Here is a 23,341-nt window from a genome sequence, read left to right on the forward strand (position 1 = left end):
GCCCCAACATCACAGCCATCTTTCTTGAGTGCAGCCCTAGGCTCCACACGTACACCAGAAAGAGCCCAGTGCCACCCTGCCCTCAGCTTGCAGCGGCAGCCCGCCCTGCCCCTATCCGGGGGCATATGCCCACTCTCCCCAGTGCCCTCCTGGGGTGTGTGCAGTGGCAGGTGCTGTCCCACTCCCTCCCTCACTGTGGGGGAGCACTGATCTGCCCCCCCATGCCCCTTCCATCCCCCCTCCCCTTCTACCACAACAGACTTACCAGGTGCACATAGCTTTTCAAGCTGCCAGGCTGTGCTCTTCGCTGCCTACATGCTGTGCTGCTGTTGCATGCATGCAAATTATTGGCAACATCAGGCCGATTTCCGATATAGTCAATTTTCTTTATATTGGTGCCAATGCGATATCAGATCTATGTATTGGTGCACCTCTAGTTATTGCCATGAGCAGCAATCCAAGCCTTTTTTGTGATGTACAGAGAAATGTTGGTGGTAGAAATAAAGATCAAGTCAGAAGAATCAAATTATTCTGGTTCTTCATCGTAATTATTTGAAGACACAGGGTGACTCACATTATTTTGATTAAATTAGCAATTCTAGACACTTCAATTCTTTTTTAAATATTCTGTATTGGCTAGAACAGGGGGTTGCAACATATGACCGGCAGAGCTACTTCAAGGCTTTGCCTGTCCCTGTACACCAGGGATGGGCAATTATTTGGGTTGGAGGGCCACTTAAAGAATTTTGGTGAGCTGTTGCAGGCTGTGTGCTCATGCAAACACACACACATACACATACACATGCTCCCTGCAGCTGGGCCAAAGATGGTGCAAGAGCCACAGCAGAAGTGAAAGCATAATCCTACCTGGGCTGTAGCGTTTTATCTCTGCTCTTTCCCGTCTCCCTCCCTGCGCTTTCCAGCTTGGCTGACACTGGCTGGCAGGAACACGGCTAAGAGTTGTGCTGTGCCAGAGGCAGGGCCATGGCATTCTCAGCCCCCATGGAGCCAGGTTGGAGGGGGCTAAGGTTGGGGTTTAGTTCCTTCTTTCATCCGCCCCCCTTGCTGCACAGTGCTGGGCAGGTGGACAGGGCTCTGGGGCTCTGCTGGCACTGTAGGGGATGCTGGGTGGAAGCAGCCCTGCCCACCTGGCACCGCTGGGTCAGACTCCATTTCTCAGGCTGCTGGGCAGTGCCAGGAGGGTGGGCTGGCCTGCTTCCATCCAGGGTCCCCTGCAGCACCAGGAGAAGCTGGAGCCGCCACCCTCAGGCCTGTCAACTGAGTCTATTTGGCCTACAGACTGATGATGGCTCTAGCCTCTGCTGGTGCTGTGGGCTGAACATAATCAACTGTGGGGCTGGATATGGCCCGCAGACCAAATTTTGCCCATCTCTGCTGTACATACACCAGGGCTGAGCAGCACGAAACTGCCCTGGGGCCAGGGAGCTGAAAGCTGTGCATCTCCCTAAGCCCCCTTCCTCTTCCCCAAGGCTGTGGTATGAGCACAGCTTCAGCCAGAAAGGAGTTATGCTGGGGCAGCAGGAGCAGTATGAAAGCAACTTCCAGCTCCTTAGCCCTGGCACAACTTCCTTCTGGCTGGAATCTGTGCTTCTGCTGCATCTGGGGAACAGGGGGCTGGGTGAAGCTGAAGGGTAGCTGTGCCAGGGCTGGGGAGCTGGATGCTGTTTCTATGCTGCTACCATTCCTCCCCAGCCCCTGCCCTCTGCCCTCCACCAAATCATTTCAAATACAGAAATTATCATGATTGATTTTTAACCCAAGAAAAGGCCACAAAACCTTTGGCAAATATGTTCCTATCCATATACATAATGTGTAAGTGAGCATACTTAAGAAACCAGGGTTTTCTTGTACATACACACTTGAAATAGCAATGCCTTTTAGTGAGATTGTTTCTTCATTAAATTTTTTTCTTAAAGGAAACTAATTCCACCTACCTAAGAAAGCTCCAAAAGACACTCTGCCTATACCTGTTTAAAAAAGAGCAAATAAGAGAGAAAAGGATAGATTTATAGAAATAAAACAGGAAACTAGAAAAGAGCAACTATACTAAAAGAAATATGAGAGAGATCATAAATATATGATTAGTGGTGTTAATAGGAGGACTGCTTCCTGCAACTGTCATTCAAAATAGTCATTACCAGTGAGATGCTGCATGATGGAGCCAAATATTTTGGGTCTTTCTAATTATACTAGGTTATGTCTTATTACTTGGAGAAGTTCAATACGTCTGTTCAAAAGACATAATAAAAGAATAATGTTGCTTTAGTTAAAAGTTCTTGTTCGTATAAACAAATGGAGGAGAACATCGTTTATGTGCATATATTAGTCAAATCCAGCACTATCAGACTGGATTGTCTTCCCCAGGTATATAAATTAGTTTAACCGTGGGCTGAATGGGCTTCACTATCTTAATTCATACTTGTTTCAGGAATGTCAAGTTAGCTACCAACAAATACCCTGAAAGTTTCCAAACTTTGACAGATAAAGATAGTTTGACAGGTAAAGTGAAAGTAATGTATTGAATTGGTGTGGTAAAACAAGAAATGTGCGTGTATATTCAGATTAATCAGTGAACAACATACAGTGCAATATATCCCACATGTCTTTACTAAAACCTGTGAACTGGTATTACTGAACCATTTTTAATTTTCAGCTGAATATAAGTTCCCTACAAAATATATGGAATACTAATGTAAAGTTATCTAGATGCAAAAGTCACATAACTGTTTACTTATCAACTAAGTTGCTTCCATTTGATCAGCAAATATTTCAATATTAAGTGACCACACCTTTAGGAGTCCTACTGAGAAACACGAAGGTCCTTACACTTTTGGTTGGTGTACAGTTGCAATACCTATTTTGTGTAAGACACTGGCCATCACCAGCCAAAAAGCGTATTTATGTTTCTTAAATATTTATGTTTATTAATTGTTTTGATCTGGAAGAAAATCATTTTAGCATGCCATACACAATGGATGAACTGGATGCTGGACTAAGAACAGCAAAGCAGCTGGACTTGAAGACATATGCACAAAGCAGATAAAACCCTTGATCCCACAATCAAATTATGGGTATAATGCCGTTTTTAACCATTGTTCATCAACCCTTAGAATACCTACATTAAGGTGACAGGCCCATTTAATAGCTCTATTAAAGCCAGGGAAGGATGCATCTGGCCCAGAGAACTTTAGGCCAGTGTCACTTCTGTGCCATCTTTACAAACTTCACAAATTCCTTATTCTCAATCACCTTTCACCTCCTATCAAACAACATCTAATAACAGAACAAGCTGGATTCAGACCAGGAAAGTCCTGCAAGAGCCAAATACTAAATATCATACAGCATACAGAAGATGGGCCTGAGAAAGGGATAACAGGTGCTGTGTTTGTAGACTTATTAGCGGCATATGACACAGTCAACGACTGAAACCTGCTTGCCAAAGTCTACAATATGATGTACGACTACCATCTAGTGCAGCTCATGCAATCTCTTTTGGAAAATATACATTTTTACATGGAACTGTGTAAGAAACGGAGCCTCTGGAAATGGCCTCCCACAGGGTAGTGTACTAGCATCAATCCTTTTTAACATATATACCAATGACCAAACCATGTAGAGTAATACAAGGAGGTTCATATATGCTGATGATCTATGCATCACATCACAAGAGAAAAACTTTATCACTATCGAGACCAGACTGACATGTGCACTGAGCACTCTCTCAGATTACTACAGTAAGAACCAGCTTTGTACCAACCCAACCAAGATGCAGGTCACAGCTTTTCACGTATGCCACAGAGAAGCCAAGCAGAAATTACACATTATCTGGGATGGAATCTCACTGACTAATCACCTAAACCCCATGTATGTGGGGGTTACAGTGGACTGAACACTTATGTTCAAAGCACACGTAGAGAAGATGAAAGGGAAAGTTAGCACCCACAACAACATACTTTAAAAACTGTTCACCTCAAAGCAGGGAGTGAACCTAGCTTTATTATGAACCACTGCTGTTGCCTTGTGTTACTACACTGCAGAGTATGCATGTCCAGTATGAGAATGATCAGTCAATGCCGAGAAAACAGACCCAGTTCTAAACAACAGCTGTCGTGACATACCAGGATGTCTAAAGTCAACATCAAAGGATAGCATGTGCTTACTGGCTGGTATTGCACAACCTGATACCTAATGGCTTAAAGTATGAAAGAGTTTTGTTGCGCTATTGAATATGATGGCTGACAGGGCATGACTGAGGTTATGGAAGGAAAGATTATGTGCAATCAGGTGTTCTGAAATGGACCCGGAACCCCAGGAGGACCTTCCAAGAGAGGTAGATCTACACTGGCCACCATGGTGATGCCTAAATTGCCTGTGTGCAAAGTGGAAGATCAAAACCAAACATGATCAAATGGAACTACTCTAATGATATGAATATATGCGAGTACGGTGAAGTGCATTCTATCAAATATCGCTGTCTACCATCAGCTCAGAAACAAAACAAAGAGAAAGCCCAATCAGGGAAGAGCCAGAAGAATTCAGAACTGAAGACCAATATTGCAAAATTGATATGCTCATGGCAACATCATTAACATGCAACTCTCTTGAGCTATGGTGAGAAACTGGAATACCCACCACAGCGGACAGTCACACAAGCTATTACATAACATATGTGTATAGTGGCTAAAAGAGAACATTTGGAATTTGAGAGAGAGAAAGAAGAGGAGACATTTCTAATAAAGGTACTCCTCACTTAACATCATTCCAGTTAATGTTGTTTTGTTAATACGTTGCTGACCTATTAGAGAACATACTCTTTTAAAGTTGTGCAATGTTCAGTTATAACATTGTTTGGCCACTGCCTGCTGGTAGATAACTACTGTGACATAACGGGATTCACTTAACATCATTTTGCTTAAAGTCACATTTTTCAAGACTGTAACTACGAGGTTAAGCGAGGAGTAGCTGTACTTACAATCTGCCAGTTAATGCTTAAGCATAAGAATGCTTAAAAAAGACTTCATTTCTGAAAAAAATGGCAGTTTTTACTCAATAGATATTACTTGCATTAATTCATTCCTAGCTATAGACTATCTGATGTCAGACAAATACTGACAAACGTTTTTAGTGATTTTTACTCCTTTTTGTACTGAAGGGCCTGCAGAGTAGAGATGGGGGAGCTGGATTCTATTCCTCTTGTATTATCCTCACCAAAATTATTTTCTTAATGTCCATTGTACTGGTGGCTGAACAGCAGAAATACCACTGAGGGATAATTTAAGTTAAACACAGTTGAAGGAAAGAGTCCATCTAGAGTCTCAGATCCCAGGCAAAGCTTGTGAAATTCCATTTAAAAAATGTATACTCCTTGACTCCCTTTGCCATGCAAATTGAGTATTTTTCTCACACAGTCAAATTTCAAAGAAATGTACTTCAAATATTACCATGTGCATTTTAATAACAAAGTATGCCTTGTACAGCAGGGTGATGTACAAAGCATTTTCCTAGATGTATTAGTAGGGCCTTGAGACAAAACTAAGGCACGCTATAATTTAAGAGAAACAAAACTAAGCCTGAGCTACCTCTGAAACTATCTGCTGCAAAGGATTTTACAACAAAACTACCTGTCTTACATGCTAATCCATCTAGTTTAGCTCTGTACTTTAATGCTTTATTTAGCTTTAATGCTCTTGGATGGATCTAAGGAGACCTCACTCGGTCTGGTTTCTTCCAGGAATAAAGATAATAAAACCTTCAGCTCCATGCAAGGTCCAAAATTTGGCAACCTCAAAAACCTATCTATAACTTTAAAAATACACATGCAAAATGCTGCCTTACTGCACTAGTCTTATTTTAAGAGGCTAGCTGATTTAGATTGCAAATAAAATAATTAATATTGTCTTAGTCTGGAGTGAGAATATGACTGCAAATACTTTAGGGTAGGGACTTCTGTATGTGGAAAATGCTTAGAGTAAGTGGCACTGTACTCCAAACACCACTGCCATCAGTCATTATAACATACTGTGATTAAGAAACATCCACTGCAGGTCATATCTAAGCTGAACAGGCAGATATCTTTCCTTTATCAGACATTAGCTAATGATAATATTCCTGAGGAAATTTTGCTAGCTATAAAGGAACATTTTTTTAAAACAATACTTGAAAAATATTTTTAAAAGTGTCTTTTGGAATGGTATCTGCCACCTTATCAAATACACTTGAATATTAATTACTGAACATGAACATGCATTTCATCTACCTATAGAAAAATCTCATATGGAACCATGAAATCAACTTCCATCTCTCAAAATTTTCAAGAGCAGGTTAGATAGACATTTGGGATGATTTAGTAAAGGATGATTCTGCCTTGAGCAGGAGGATGGACTAGATGATCTCCTGGTCCCTTCCAGTCCTATTTTCCTATGATCTTAAGTTGCTAATACTTTATTTATCATTGCAGAACTGTTTTTATCTTACAGAAATAAAAATATTCAAATATCCAAAAGCTGTTTTAAATCTGCCTTATAAGAGCTTTGAAAGCTGGTGCTTTTAAGGATGTTTTTTATTAAACTGCATACAATTTCAGTACTGTCCATCTAACAACTTAAAGGCAAGGAAGAATGCTTTGCATTTGAAAACTTGTCTAACTTTATCCCAACTATATAGTTGGACCAATAAAAGTTATCACCCTAAGAAATCCTTGCCTGTCATATAATTCCTGGACCATCATGGCTAGAACATCACTCTAACTTTAATGATTCAAAGCTGATTCAAGATGACAGCAGCTTGTATCATCTTTGAAATGAAGCACAATGAGAAAAAGCATGTGCACACTGAGTAAAAGGTTGTATAGATAAACTATGTAAAAAATCTGCTACAAATCCTGAAGAGAAATGAAGGAAGTATTTTAGAATTTATCATGAAATGTCTTAAGCACTGAAGCGGTTTCACAAAAATACATAAATATTTGCAACATAACATGTGAAAAAATATTACAAACAACTATTTTAGAAAACTTACCTGCTGAGCCAAAGATTTTCTATTGCTACTCACCAAAATATTCATTTAGAAATGCAAGGGAGGCCACATAGCAGCCAAGACTGAGGAATTCAGCCACCACCATTAACCAGTGCCATGTTCGTATGGTCAGTGCAACCATCAAGAGCTCAGTCAAGATTAGGGCAGTAAAGGAAATGGCAACAACATGTACAAATTCAGATTCAAAAAGCAGCAGGGCTCCATACATCAGAATACCACCTGAAAAAGGCACACAAAGTTATAGATTCATTGTGAACTATATTTTGGTTTGGTGTTCTTTTCAATTGCGAGGTAAATACTGGATCAGTTAATTTGAAAGTTTTCTCCATTCATTTCTTATGAGAGACTATCACTAATATTTTTTCCACTCTGTGTGTACAATAGTAAAACCAGAACAAGACTGCAAGATAATAAAATAATACTATCAGAAAATTAAACACATTTTAGTGTAATATATCTGAGCAACCATTAATTACATTTTCAACAATATCTCATTTATCTGTAGCATTAGACAAAATGAACTTAATTACTTTTAACTGATTACATAATTCAGATTTTTAAAATAGTACTTCTGTCATTCCATGAAAGAAAACTACTGTGTACCATATGCAACGTGATAAGCACTCGTTAAAATTTTTCTGGATTAGCATTTAATTAAAAACAGGTCAGTTTTTAGGCGACATGCATCAATAAAAATACCAATCCATGCTGCATTCTGAATAGGCCTGGCACAATGCTAGAATATCGATTTACGAGATAAAAAGAAAGCAATATATATAACTGTTGATGAAATTTTAAGCTTTGGGAATTTAACCTGGAGCTGAAAAACAATATTGTTAATAGTAGACAAAAAATCTTTAGTTCAGTAAAATTAGGGATCTCTCCTACCTTGGTAAATACTGATTAAAACCCAGATGAAGAAGGTCTTAAAAGACAAGGATCTTCCCTAAAGGAAACAGTTAAGTCAGGTTAGTTAAGTACAGTAGAAAAATCTACTTGATCCATGATTTTTTAAAGTAGCTCAGCACTGTAGAGACATTCCAGTAACACTTTGCAAGGCATAACCTCTTAATTTTACAACTGTAATGAGCATTTTCATGTGATCTGGGCTGTAAAGTTTCCACTGGCTTCAGTATCTAGGGGAACGTTTGTTCACCAGAGCGCCCCAAGGGATGAAGACTAGGTTGAATGGTCATAAACTACTACAAGACCGTTTCAGGCTGGACGTAAGGAAGAATTTCTTTACTGTCCGAGCCCCCAAGGTCTGGAACAGCCTGCCACCGGAGGTGGTTCAAGCACCTACATTGAACACCTTCAAGAGCAAACTGGATGCTTATCTTGCTGGGATCCTATAACCCCAGCTGACTTCCTGCCCTTTGGGCAGGGGGCTGGACTCGATGGTCTTCCGAGGTCCCTTCCAGCCCTAATGTCTATGAAATCTATGATTAGCTTTGGATTTGTGTGGAGAGGCCAATATTGGGGGTACAATAATGGAACAAATAGAAGACCTACATTTTAGATTGCACTGCTATTGCTTCCTCTCTTCAGAAGGGCTAGTTACAATAAAATGTTACTCGTTTGCTTATTTTTTTTGGTATTTATACCCGTTGTCTTTGCTATATACATGAGAGCAAAACAGTAGTTTGGAACTGTCAACTTGAATCTCAAAACATAAAACAAAACTGTAGTTAGTATGCTCTAGTATATTCTAACTATCCATTTTGAATGTCAGACAGCTATTTGCTAAGAAACAGTGCCCACAGTGCCAAATGAAACACATAATATGGCTTATTACACTAAAGGCTCGTAGATGATTTCCTAACCCAATAAGGAAATATTGTCTTCTTGTGACAGTAAACAAGCCATGGGCCCAATCAAAATGAACTGTTCAAATTATATAAATAAAATGCGACTAATTGTGTGTGCTAGGACTTGCATCGTGTGAGGGGATTTGGACTCTATATAGAGAAGAAAGTGCAAACACAGAAAATAAAAGGAGGCATAAAACAACTATTTGTGCCCATGAAAAAGGCAAATCATACCAGCAAAAATATGGATCACCACTCAAAAGGGAGAAGTATTTCAAAACAGCATGGCCATAGCCAGCCACAAATTAACCCACTATTGCTCTGGGTTGAGACTAAAAAGCACTTTCCTGGACTGGTACAGCTAAGGGTGGGAAATTGTTATTCTTCCACGTTGCCTGTAATAGTGGTACCAAAGCAGGCAAATATGGAAAACTTCTAGTCCAGGTAAGAGCACACTGAATGCAGTTATCTAAATGATTATACAGCCATCACAAAACATATCCACAGCAAACAAAGGGAAACAGAGACATTCTAAGAAGAATCTGGTATGGATCTCACATAAAGGCCTGGATGTTATGTGAGCATGGCCCTTCTGGCCCACAGATTAACAGTGCACAGAGATAGTTGTAAAAAGTTTACGGAAACAGTATCTTGGGACTTAATTCACCCGCATGGGTTTAGAAAGAGGTGTGGAATTCGTGCACCTCTATGCCTTTGAAGGTACCTGGCACACGGAGGGGGATTCATACCTTGGCCTGTGGTGGGAGCAATGGCACCTATCCTCTGAGTTTCATCAGGGATATATGGGTGGGATTCCACAAGTGCCATGGTGGAAGAGGTGCTGAACCCAGGTAGAGGGATGCAGCCATCCTCAGCTGCTCTCACCTTCTCTCTCAACTTTGCCAGCTTGTTCCGATTCTCTGGACAGAGCAGCCTGGGTTATTGCACCTCTTCCCCCTCCACAGGACCTTTCCAGCGCTAGCACGTCCCAGAAAATGAACCAAACCATGAGAATCTGACTCCTATCCCATGTCAACATGCAAGCAACAGTAGGAGAGGTATTCAGCTGCATAGCATTGGCAAAGATTTATGTTAGTGTCTATAATATAAAAAGGGATATGCAGAAAGATGTTTGTTTCATATTGCCATGATCCTAAAGCAATACGATCATGAGCGTCTACAACAAACACTCACAAGAGAATTACATTGTAATGCTAGAGCCAAATACAGATCTTGTAAAACATGAGTCATTTGTGCATTACTGATCACACAATATTTTAACCAGAAATATTACTCAGTAGTTCTCAAGTTTCCCCACATGCTCATTTTTATTTCCTAAAGGAGTATTATGGGCACTATCAATTTGAAATATACTTCTGTGGGTGCCAAGCCATGGAACCCAAGAATTTAGAGCCTTCAAGCTTTCTGGCTTCTGCTTTAAGAAAAGCATAATTTGTCTTTCTGCCTATGGGTGCATATAAGCATTCAAATGAACCAGTGGAAATTAAACGGTTTAGACTAAGCAGTGGAAAATACTACCAGTTGAAGGTCAGGCAAGCTACAGACACTGTGCTACAGATGACATCCAGCCAGAGGGCCCAGAGCGCACATCCCAGCATGCCTGGAGACAGGTGGCCGCATGACGGGAGCAAGTCAGGGCTGATTGACTGTGGCCCATAGGGACCATGCCTCACTCTTAACAACATCCTCTCCCTCCCAACCTCTCAGCTGTCAGGCTATCAGAGAGCAGACCTCAAGGGGTCTCTTATCTTTTGAAGCTGGGGCTTTTGCCATGGAGTGGGGGACTTTCATGACAGTGACCCTGGAGTTCTGGCTGCAGGAAGCCCTACTACCGCCACCAGAGCTCAGGACTCTTAAGTCCTGCCAGGGAGAGCATCTCCCTGATTTCAAAGCATGTGCCAGCAGCCTTGCATAAGGAGTTGGAGGTGCAGGACTCTGAAGTGCCACGAGGGAGTGATGCTCTCCTTGCACAGCACTTCTAGCCAGCACTCACAGCTCCATGCATGGGCCTGCAGGTGCAGGCTCTCAAGTGCTGTGAGTGAGGAGAGGCTCTTCCCCCACACAGCACTTGAGAGCTCTGCCCCTGCAGCCCCCATGTTGCCAGGGTGCTAGTAGGTATAGGGGAGCTGGAGGTGGCTCTCCTACCAGCTTGGGGAGGGGTGGAGGTAACAGCTGCACAGCCCTGGGGCTGTGGAGAAGGTCTGGGCTTTTTGGGCCCCAGGGATGACAGGGGAAGGGGTTTGGTCTGTGACTCAGCCAGACCAAACCCCGGTTGAGTCACAGACTGCCCCTCTCTGAAAGGGAGAGGGGAGGAGAAGCAATGCCCGGAGGACAACAGAAAAGCTTCTACCAACATGGGAAGTGTACAAGCTTTTGTTAACCTGACTAATCCGTATTGCACTAAGATTAAACTTTGTCAGTCTGGGTTTAACTTTCCACCCCGTGCAGCATTTTTAGACCAGATTAAGTGCTGTGAATGCATGTATGCTAAACATTTCTACCACACTAAAAACAATTCTACTGATAGAATTGTAATGCTTTTCTACATCCTAAGTTACCTTCTACAAATATTGTCTTTGGAAATCAGCTCCTTTCATATAACACCAGCAGATTTGAATGACAAAGGTCATAACTATCTTTGGTAATAGCAAGTGGGTTTGAGCTCTCCTAGGATGACTAGCATGGGCTGAAGGCTCTGAAAGCTTTGAAATATTAATTAAAGTAAAATAAATGAGAAAACAATTGAGCCCCTATACATGTGCACAGAGCCTGCTCCGACATGCTAGAAATCCAGTGAGTCAGAGCAGACTTGATTAACTGAGTCTGCTGAGCACGGAAATTAGTGTGGCTCGCTAATTAAAGTGCCCAGTGCCATGTCTGGGAACACGTGTAAAAATGCCAATAGTTCCCTTTTCCCAAAAAGTAACACACCCTAGTTTAAATTTAAAGTAAAAGATTCTGAAGAGTTTGGTCCATCAGGCTCTGAGAATGTCTCTATAAACCCCTACAACTTGAGAAGTCTTTGGAGATGCTGGCATACACATTAACTTTTGAGGCTTTATTCATAACTATGTTAGGAAAGAGGTACATTTGCACAGCTTGAGCTTCTGAGGGGGAACAAAAGAAGTTGTGGCATTTCAGGTTTCTTTGGGATAACTTTATTTAGGATGAAAGTTTACCAAGCATGAAGCCAGAGTCCCAGAACTGTAGGGTAAACATAGACTTTGTATAGTCATTAGGGGTTAACTTTGAAAACTTCCTGCAACCTCTAAAGTTAGGCCAAAGACACTACAGTTTAAAGTGGTGCTTGTACTCTAAAGAGAACCATTGCATTAAATCAGGAGGCAACATCCTACAAATGTGTCAGTTACTGTACAAAATGTAAGTTGAAAGGAAGGCAGGAAGCAGAGATCTAGAATCTGGAACTGGTAGACTGAGAAACAATTGGAGCTAGCAGAGCAGCTCAATTGACTACTATGATGCAGTTATCCAACTTAATGAAAAATAAGGAATTTGGTCTGGAACTGCTGTTTTTCCCAGTTTTTATTCTCTCTTTCATTACTACGTTTTGGCTGCTGAATTCCAACCAGGTTTCTACTGGCCAGGAAGCCTGCATTTTCTTTTCCAGAGGACACAACTCCTGACAGGCAAAGATTTGTTTTTCCGATGCATCCAATCTCTTTTGGCCAAGGAAGCAGAAGCCCTGAAACCACTTCTCATCTGGGGTGACCTGAGTAGCAGATCAGTGAGCAGCAGCATTTAGAAAACTAGGAAATATTTTATTTTGCAGCAGCTGTGTTCAAGTTTTTAAACATAATGTTAAAGTTCTGGATAACAAAGAAGGGTAGATTTATCACCAGATAAAACTACTGAGAATACAACTGTAGGTCAGGATAATAGATGATAGGAGATATTTGGAATAAATATTTCTTACTGGAACAGTTGAGATACAAAATTGCACACTAAATAAGGCAAAGGATGAAAACCTTATCCACAAGCAGAAGCTGGGTTATGAATAAGGAATTTGTTAGTGGAGCTGAAACAAAAATAAATTATTATTACCACAGATATTTAGAAATTGCTGGCTATCATATAACCTGGGCTGTTTGTTAAATGGCTTAACAGTACTAGAACTGGAACCAGGCAAGAGAACAAACATTTCCAGGAGTAGCTAACAGATTGCAAATTAAAAAAAAGCTCTCAAATACTTTCCCCATCTCAAAGGAGCCACCTGAGCTATTGGTGTTGAATGTTAATATTATTATAAAATTCAGTGTACTTACTGTACATTGCACAAAAACATCCTGATGAAATAGAAGCTACAGGGGATGCTGTATACTATGTATTCAAGTTTAAAAAATACTTTAAATTTGTACTTCCCTAGAGAAATGACTATTTTAACTGGTATACAGAATGTGCTACACACTTTCAAGTGCAAAAGACAATGCAGTCCCTATTCCAAAGAAATAATCAACTTCTGCTTAAAACCATCAGCTTTATTTAAAACCCAACCTCTCCATAAAATTTTATTATAAAATTAAAAAATAATTTAAAACCTGAAAGCCTCCCAGAATGTATATTATTTCACTGGACTTAAAAAAATAATTAAAAAATAAGAACACCTGGAAATCAGATGGCCTAGCGCTGTGTAAATTTCGATGAGATAAATGGAACCAGACATTCAAAAGTGTTAATTTAACCATATCACTATACAACATTGAGGAGTTAAACAAGGATTGGGGTTTCCAGGGTAGAGACCTCAGCCTACTAACTGGGCAACAACTACCATTTAAAATCCTCATGACCTTTTTTTCAAGATGCAAAAAAAGTAGGACAAACACAGACTATTTGAAATATAAAGCAATAAATTAGTCTTTCATTTTTAAAGTACTTTTATTGCTGTTAACTGTTAAGTTTTTATAAGAAATAGCACTGTTTGACAGTTTTTTAAATAGTGCACAAGATGGAAAGGACTATCCTGTTTGGGAGTAAGAGAAAGTGTGATCTCAAATGATTTTAAGGTAGTACTGATGCACAATTTTATTTGGATTAATTCAGTCTGCCTGACTTCTGCTGATTTTGCTAAAACATTTTATTTAAAAGAGCAAGTTAGACATTTGTTACCTTGCACTACACGCAGCACAGGCTTTTGTACAACACTATCTATAGGTTCTCTTATCTGGAATATCTCCACAGAGTAAATATAAAAACCTGTCATGATTTCAACAGATACTAGAGCCAAAATAAGTATTCATATTCAAACACGTGGCTTATACCTTTGTGAGATCCTTATAAAGTTCTGGATATAGCAATGCCATTTCTGGTTTCACATCCTGATCCAGCACTAAAGAGAAGACCGGGAACATAGTGTATATAGTTGCATACCTGAGGAAAAAAGCACAATAAAATTGTTAAAATGATTCATTTCTACCCATTGAAACTAATTTATTAATCTCAAATAATTTTATGGCTCTTTTGAGTGAATATGGTTACCCTGACAAACTCTAAGCAATCCACTTACATGTCTTGGCTAATGCTAACTTACCCATTTTAAAACCTTAGTTCCATACAGCTTCTGAAAGCTGCCAGTTGTATAAAACTGTATAAAATTATGGATGCAAATATATCAAACAAAAATTTAGATTAATCAGTCACCATACTAATCAGCCTCATACTCAGTGATGTACATTTAACAAAGTATTTTGATGACAAAGGATGTGACAATTAACTTACTATAGCATTTAAGTTTATAATTCTTAGCATCATTATTAAAAATAATATAGAAACAAGTGCTGTCCTGTCCCTCAAAGGTGGTTAAGAAGTCTTAACAGCACAAGTGGGGTAGATTGTTACTACCAGTATGTACATCCTGATATAGAATTACTGGATTTGAAACCAAATATACAGGCAGTCCTCAGACTTATGACATAAATGGTTCCTGAAAACCATGGCTTAAGTCCAAACGTTGCAACTCGGAACTGATTTTCCCATAGGAAACAATGTTATAAATGGGAGATTAGTTCCTGAACCAAAGCAATCATATTTATTTGGAAGGACTTCTTTGAGGAGACGTTGCTGGATGTTTTGAAGGGCTCTTGGTTGGACTTTTTGAAGGGTTCTTGGCTGGAGTCTTCTCAGGAGTCTTGGCTGCAGGTTTTTCTGGAGCCTTGTCTACTTTCTTTAAAGTGTCCAAGGAAGTTTGGACAGATGTTCTCCAGGGAGATGCGTGATGCAGCGAACTTGTTCGCTGGCATGGCTTGGCATCAGATCAAGTGTTGTAAAGTTGAAACTGACGTCAGAAAGTTGAAACAGGGTATCAATTTATAAACGTTGTAAGTGTGAAATGTTGTAACTCGAAACATTGTAAGTTGACTGCCTGTAATTTATTTTTGTTGCGAGAGTCTCATGATTTTGAGAGCGCTTAGAGTATTTTTAATATATGCCTATGCAGTACCTAATGTATGCCAGGGATAACAGGTTCCAAACTTGACTGAAGGCTCTAGATACTCTTGTAATAAAAATAAGGGCTATAAAAGAAGCTGTTAGTAAAGAGAGGGGGCAGGGCATGGAGGGAGACGCACCCAGACCCAGACCCTCATGCTTGTTGTTAGTAAGTGATCCCAGAGCAAGACTGACAAAGCAGAACCCTGAAGCTGTTAGATGCTTTCCTGGAGGCAGCAGTTTTGGAGAGTGCTTCTTGTGGAAGACGGTCATAACTACTAACCTTTGCAGAAATAGGAGGAATGAGTATCTTACTGATCAGTGCACTGCTACTCTGCCTGTCTCCTATGGCTGGCAGCACCAGAGGGGAACTTCCCTGCCATGGCAAAGACTCCCGGTATAGAGGATCCTAGCAAACTCTCATAGTCAGCACTTGGGATGGGTGTCCCCTCACTGTACCCTAGTTATGATACTGCTCCAGCCTTAGAAAGGAAACTGCCTGGGAGTGACAGGAAAACGTCCACATACATGACTGGAAGGTGCTAACACTAGGGCGGCTTAGATTTTTATCCTTTGGTAGGTTTATCTGGCTGCAAACTCACTTGCCTCTGAAGTTGCCACACTATAGGTACTTGGACTGTGGGGTTTGAGATGAAATGTGACACCTCACCAATGCATCTTCACGTCTGCTTTGTTTATTTCTTAGAGGATGTGACAGAAATGATCAATGGTATATATTTTTTAAAAGACCCCCGGCCCCACCCACCAAAAACAAAGTTAGTTTGGAATGACTTTGCTAGGTATTGAAGATTTTGGCTGTAACTTACCCCACCATTAGGAATCCCTGGTACAAAGGAACAGATGCAAAATAGAAGACTGAAGAAAATACAGCCTTGAAAAAGAGAAGACAGCACATTTTAAAACTGAGCATTACTAAATTACTTAAGATGCTTCCATGTGCAGTGCACTACAATAAAACAAAAATAAAAATTAGATTCAAGGATTAAATTTAGTTTCACAATAGTATTTTAAATGTAATGACATTAGTGGGTCTTCGACCAATACAGAAACTGAAATACCTGCATAGTTGAAATAATAAGGCCCCTGTGCATGACAAATTGACCAAGTGCTGCTGATCTTTTGTAACTGTTTCGACCGTGTACCATCAGCAGCCTGCCTATATGTTTAAACTGTGTGATAGAAAAGTCAGCTGCCAAGGAAGCTTGCTTTCCCTCCTAAAACAAAACAAACATATCAAAATCAATACAGAAATGTCCAGATTGCAGAATTTTCATAATGCAACAGTTTGTACATGTAATATTCCTTCTTCATTATTCAATTTTAGCAGCACTGTAGTGTTGAATGCAACACATAACATTCTGTATATACTTTAAGAGTCACTAACTACTGAAGTACAGTCACTCATCCTGAATCATTCAGTAAAACACAAATATTGAACTAAAAAAATAACCTACAGAGATTTTGTTTTTCTTACATTTTTAAAGAGAAAAAAAAGTTAAGTTAGAACAGACTGGAGTTAAGAAGGTATGACAGAAAGATTACATTTCTCTTACAGCTTTGTGACATTTCTTTTAAATACTTAAACATTCGTCTGAAAGTTTGAAGAGTATGGATGCACTACAACACTTGTTTAATTAGGTACAGTTTAAAAAAAAACCCTTCTAATACAATATTGTTGCAATTATAAGTGAGAAAACAAACAATATTACCTTGCCTTCAATTCCAATTCCACAGTCTGCTGCTTGAATCATACTGACGTCATTTCCTCCATCACCTGGAAAATGTCACTGCAATATTCAGCTATTCATATTTTTCCCCCCTTTCATTGTTTTTTGTTTGTTTGTTTTTTTAGTACTGTACTTAGCTTCATTAAATTCTTGATATTAATGCTTGGGTTAAAAGTTATATAGTTTCAAAGGTCAAAATATTTTTCATAAGCGTTTTAACTTCCCCCCCTTCTCTTGCAACGGCATCATTTATGGAAAAACAGTAATATTTGTTAGTGAAAGATCTTGAAACACTGATATGTAATCCTTTGGATTTGCTTTTAATTTACTTCTCCCTGTTGCCATCTATTGGCCAAATTTACCGAGTTCTAATTCCTGACAATGAAACTGGACCTGACACTTACCTATTGCACATGTGCGTTTTCCAGTGTGGTGTTGTAAGAGTTTCACAATATGGGCTTTCTGGGTGGGTGAACAGCGACAGCACACTACAGCAGGGCACTGGCATGCCAGCTCTACAAACTCATGTTCATAATATTTCAGACAAACCTATGGAAAAAAGTATCTTACATGACATTCATTCCAAAGTGTGAGTGGCACCCCAGTCTGGGCTCATTTCACTACTGAGAAATTAATATCAGGGAAAATGAAATCCCTTTTTAAAAAAATTTTATACAGAGTATTGCTTTAATGCTATCAATGTGAGAAATAAGGTGTTTTTTTTAACTTGGCTTATTGTAAACTATTGCACTTTTATAGTTATTTCTTTGGTGTTAACAGAAAAGACAAAACAACTTAGTTATATGAATTACTGAATTGTATTGTATATATGTTTAATTATGTTACCATTCAGTGAGCCTTGTTTTTGGTGACAATCCATGAAATGAACAAAATGTTGTTGTCTAGTTGAGGTGTTTCTTAATTATTGCTCAATTAAACCGTACTAGCAACCATGAGGATAATTTAAAGTAGGATTTAAGGAGGATTTTGAAAGCCTTTTTAAATAAATGAAGATAACAATTTCCTTTCTATATACTCTGATACAGTTAAAATACATCTGATAGAAACCCAGATCTCACCTCTAGAGAGTCGCCAGATATCACCAAAGCACAGTCATGCTTTCTTCTAAAGGCATTTAGTTCTAAGTGAGCTTCTCCTCGATTGGTTACCTTCAATACCAATAAACACAAAATGGAAGGATTTAATTGCTGAACAACTGTGAATGGAAATATGACAACTTATTTAGAAAACACAAGCAGAAAACATTCCAAGACTTGTTCTTCAATTTGAATGTACCTACACAGCAGTAGGTTTACAACTTTCCCATTGCAGGCGAGAGAATTTAGATGCAAAAGAAATCTTGAAACATGAAACAAATCTGAGTAGGCAGCTCATTCAGTACCTCACCAAAGAAGTAGTTTATGCAGACAAGACATTCAAGTCTGGTAACTCTCAATAAACCCCCCAAATTCAGAAAAAAATGATTTAATTTGATAATAAGTTGAACATTTGTGGAATAATGTGATGTTCCCCTATTAATAGTTCTGTTGGTTTAGATGAGAAGTAAACAACTCAAGAAGCAAAGAAATATAATTACTAGCGCTATATATTTTTTGATTTGGCATTTATACTTGAGAAAGTTTATATTAGTTCACTATACAAGGACTATTTTGAATCTGAACAACCAGCACAAAGTGCCATAAGAGCATGCAGTATTTTTTGGTCCCATACGTATATCACAGTGTTGAATTAGATTTGTAAAATGCAGAATGAATTCAAAGTTTGGGCACTGAAATTTTCTGGAGCAAATTAAAATATTGAACATTCAACAGATTTCAAATGTACTGGCTTTTATACACAAAGTACTGAATACTGGGTAGGATTGTTTGAATTACCATTCACAAGAGGGTGGATGAGATAAGTGTGGACGTTTGGTTCCCCAGGGACAAGTAGTGGCGGTGCACCTTGTGTCACTGCTACTTGTCCCTGGGGAATGCCTATGCCATGTGTGCTTTGGTGCATGGCAAGTTACCCGGAGTGGGGTAGGGGAGGTGGAGGCTAGCACTGGGCTGGCCCCACCAGCCTTACCTGGAGTCCTGGGGTCCTCTTGGGGCTCCAGCAGTGGCGATTCTGCCATATGGAGGCTGGCCGGCAGCCAGAGCATGGCCCTGTGCAGCCCCGCTTCACTTTTGAGCAGCATGTACTACTCCACTTTTTTTTCCTGTGGGTTTTTTTGACCCCTGGATGTCCAGGGGTCAAAAAAACCTGCAGAAAAAAGCGGATCAGCACATGCATGGGCAGCGCTCCCTGGCAGTGCAGAGAACATCTAAATGTGCAGTATGTGGCACCACACACATTTGCGGTGCCACATACTGCACAGCTGTGTTGGTCTGAATGCGGCCATAACATTTAAAATTTCTGAGTCTCCATCAGTATACAAAATGGTTTGAAGCAACACTGTTTTGGGCTCAAAACCAGAACCAGCCTTCCTGGGACCTCTCTCTCCAATAGTAGAAACCATAGATCTGGATTTGGAAGCAGTAAGAACTCCTCACAGTGGATTAACTGCATATAAAGATCTGTAGATGTGTTTTAATGTACCCCAACAACAACAGTGACAAAAACTCTTCCTAAAACAGCAGATGTGGAATTCTTTTTCCTTCCTTTCAAAGTTAAACATAATCAGTGGAAAAGTTTTTTTTTTATTATTCATGCCACTGGGACTAGGGGAAGGGACAACAACTCTTTCTGGCTGTGTCTACACGAGACGCTGACTGCACAATTGTTACTGTGCAGTCATCTAGTACTTGTATAAACAAGTTCAACCTGAGTTACTGTGCAGTAACATTGCCAAATGACTTTTTTGTGATGCTGACTGCATACTAGCTTGAGACTACTGTGCAGTAGTGTTGCGTCATGCTTTTTGCCCTGCGACGCTACTGCACAGTGGTCTTTGGCTACTGCTCAGTTAGCATCTCAGGTAGACACAGCCAGTATACAGCATTTCAGGGATTGAGAGATGTCTCTACTTGGAACATAAGAGATGCCACCCTAGGTCAGGTGACAGGTCTAACTCAGTATTCTGTATCTCACGGTGGCACAGAGTGTATGCTAACAGGGCATTTATGCAGGGCCTATCCAGTCTGATCTGTTCCCTACCCCTCTTCTCTTACAGCTTCCATTGTTTAGAGGTATAGGAAGTCTGAACCTGGACCTGTAACTATAGGGCATTTCTACATGTGCTTTTAAAAGCGCCCGGCACTGCGGTGCATACTTTTGTATAAATGGCGAAATGTGTCATTGCTGAGAAAATGGTGGCGGAGCACTTTTGAACTAAAACACATTGAAGGTGTTTAAGTTCAAAAGCATACTCCAGCCATTTTCTCAGTGCTGATGTGCATTTTGCTGTTTATACAAATGATTAATCGAGTCTGCTCTGGATCTCTGGCACATTGGAGCAGACAAATATATGTGTATAAATGCCCATAATGTTTAATATCCACTGAAGGACCTATACTGTATGAATTTGTCTAATTCTCTTTTGAATCTGGTTCAATTGTTGCCTCTACAATAGGGGTCAACAACCTGTGGCTCACTGGCAGGATCCAGCCCGCAGAACCACTGGATCAGCCCTGTGGGGCTTTGGCAGTGAGGGACTTTGGCTGTGGGTGCTCTCCCCATGCCACTGCAAGGAGAAGCACGGGCTGGGTCCTAGTGTCCACTCCTAACCCAGCCTACAGACGGAAAAGTTGCATACCCCTGCTCTACAGTATCTTGAGGCAATGAGTTTCACAAGTTAGTTACAGGCTGAGTGAAAAAGAACTTGCTTTTGTTAGCTTTAAACCTGTTTACTAATGATTTCCTTGTGCTTCCCTAGTTCTGCATTGGCTGATGAGCTCAATTTTTTTTTCTCTTGAGGGTTGCCAGTCAACTAATACAGAGAAAGGAAGAGTTTGAACATGCTTATTCCACCACAGAAAAAAATCATCATCTGAGAACCTTGAACAAAAATTAAAAGAATATTAAAAAAACATAAAAGAAACTAACCTTTTTGAGAGCCTGAATGTTAAATATTTTTTTGGTGACAATTTGTATTTAGAGTATTAGTGTTACGCAAAGGTATAGTGTAATGTATCCTATTGTAAGTCCAAAAGTTACTTATCAAAACTGAATTAAAAATGAGCCATGGTCATACCATATTTTTAACGGACACGTGGGAGACTCCTCAAAAAACTGATCATGTCAAACTTAATATTTATATGAATCATTGTTCACTCAATTTTAAGTACTATAACATGGTAAACCACCTTTTCTCCAAACTGATTGAGAAGTGCAGGCATGGACAAGATAGAATTCTGTATAAATGCATTTTCTAACTAATTTAAAACTTCATGTATTCTAAATTAACACAGTTCTATGTTGATCTCTTATTACTAATCTAGGTAATGAAAATAAAAATCAAACTCAAGCTAAATAGATTTTATTCAGGAAGACTTAATTTGTGGTGTTACAACATGGAAAGGTCAACAAAAATTGATCTGAAGTTTTATCAGAAGCATTAATAATTTAATTGCAAATAGTAGTCTGCAGGGCCTAATTTGCCATTCTGATGCTTCAGAAGAAACTACATTTACATGTAAATTATATTCAAATAATTATTTCTGTAGGTGCAAGTGGTTCATTTAGAACAAACACAGACATATTATGTCTGATCACACATCATCAATCAAGGCCTGGGAAATCTTTATTTTTGTTTGAATTCAGCATAGTTGACATTATTCAATTATAACAAAAATGTATATAAATTGATATTGAGTTTACTTATCTATTAATTGTTTTCAAGAGACAAGGAATAAAATATAAATTTTACTTGAAAAACACAGTAGATTAAAAAAATGAGCCTCTTTGCAGAAGGACTTTGGACACTCACTTCCACCAATGTAATTTAGGAATAAGTTTGCAGAAATCAAATGAATTACTTAAGCATAAAGACTGGTGGGTAAGAACAAATGTATCTTCTGTAAAATGCCAGACATACATAATGATTTACAATCTTCAGTCTTCAAATAGTTACCACAAAGTACAATTTCTATGGAACTGTAATCTGATGTGCACAATAACACCACACCATTTTTGTAATTAATCTATTAACATGAATATCAAATTCATTATTAATAATCCATCACTTATAAACCAATATTTTAAAATTTAACCCTTACTTCACCAGGCCAGTTAAAAAAAAATCAATATTTGGAGCTATACTTACGGGTCTGAAAATGTGAACATCTTGAGTTCTAGATACTAAGTGGGAACTTTTTGCAATACAAGTAGCTGTCTCCAGTTTATCTCCTGTTAACATCCATATCTGCAAAACAATGTTGAAATTAATCCAGTTGAACATTAAGGTCACTGATCTCAAAAACTGAATGATACACACGTCTTCCTCAAATCTCCTCCTTGAGAGCTGAATCTGACAAACAGGAGGATTTACTGGCTGCACATTATTAAATTAAGTTAATGAAATGTATAATTTTCTGTACAATAGTGCACACGGGGTCAGATTTTGAGTGGTGTCTTTACAAGGCTCAGCACATTATCTACAACCTAAGAAGCTTTAAGCCATTTTTGTGTTTTCCCAGGCCTAGGCTTGGAGAAGCCTGCTGAAAACAGTAAATGATGGCAGTCTCCTGGGGCTGCTTTGTGGATTACAGTGCTGCCCAGAATTTCTGTAATACAGAATGGTGTAGTCTTGCCTGTAACATAACCCTTGTGGCTTCATTCTCAGTACACCGTTTGCATTGGGGTTTGTATACAAGCTCTTGTGATATAGCCTCCAGATCTGTCTTCCAGAGTTTCTGTGCATAGACACGGTTTCTTCCCTGTTCCAACTCTTCTAGGTGTTGTAAAGAGGTTGGAACTGGAAATGAGAATTTCACCCCAAACTTGCTATACCCTACTCACATATCTAAGATGACACAGATTGTGATCCAGAGTTTACATTTTAACAGGACAAAAACATTTAAGGGGTTGGAGAAAGAGATGCAAAAATATATAAGTAAAATGGACAAGTTCAGGAATGGCATGAATTTTCTTAGTTCCTTTCTGTTTCCAACCACCCTATTCAGGGCCGGCCTGTCCTATCCTGCAAAACCTGTGGCCAGAGGGGGTCCCGCAGCCAAGGGGCCCCCTGTGGCCGTGAACACTTCAAATCAATGCTGTAGCAAGGGGGGGGGGCAGGTGGTTGCCACCACTCTGTGTTGCCGCCAC

At 39.5% G+C, this 23,341-nt stretch overlaps 1 protein-coding gene across 3 annotated transcripts in view; it reads right to left on the minus strand.

Annotated features, from left to right (window-relative positions):
- The window catches only part of LOC102386728 (probable phospholipid-transporting ATPase IIB), a 66,908-nt gene that overhangs the window by 2,872 nt on the left and 40,695 nt on the right, over positions 1-23,341 (minus strand). For 2 of the 3 annotated variants that reach the window (XM_025195066.1, XM_025195064.1), the window contains 10 exons: positions 22,341-22,439; positions 18,154-18,243; positions 17,479-17,623; positions 17,057-17,121; positions 16,406-16,561; positions 16,154-16,293; positions 14,162-14,270; positions 7,945-8,002; positions 7,072-7,275; positions 1,956-1,988 (listed from right to left, as the gene is read on the minus strand). In XM_025195066.1, coding sequence (XP_025050851.1) covers positions 1,956-1,988; positions 7,072-7,275; positions 7,945-8,002; positions 14,162-14,270; positions 16,154-16,293; positions 16,406-16,561; positions 17,057-17,121; positions 17,479-17,623; positions 18,154-18,243; positions 22,341-22,439 — 1,099 coding nt within the window. The remainder of the gene's footprint in view (positions 1-1,955; positions 1,989-7,071; positions 7,276-7,944; positions 8,003-14,161; positions 14,271-16,153; positions 16,294-16,405; positions 16,562-17,056; positions 17,122-17,478; positions 17,624-18,153; positions 18,244-22,340; positions 22,440-23,341) is intronic. The other variant, XM_025195065.1, reaches the window with a different exon arrangement.

Source organism: Alligator sinensis, unplaced genomic scaffold, assembly GCF_000455745.1.
Source record: "Alligator sinensis unplaced genomic scaffold, ASM45574v1 scaffold2023_1, whole genome shotgun sequence".
Taxonomy (NCBI): Eukaryota; Metazoa; Chordata; order Crocodylia; family Alligatoridae; genus Alligator; species Alligator sinensis.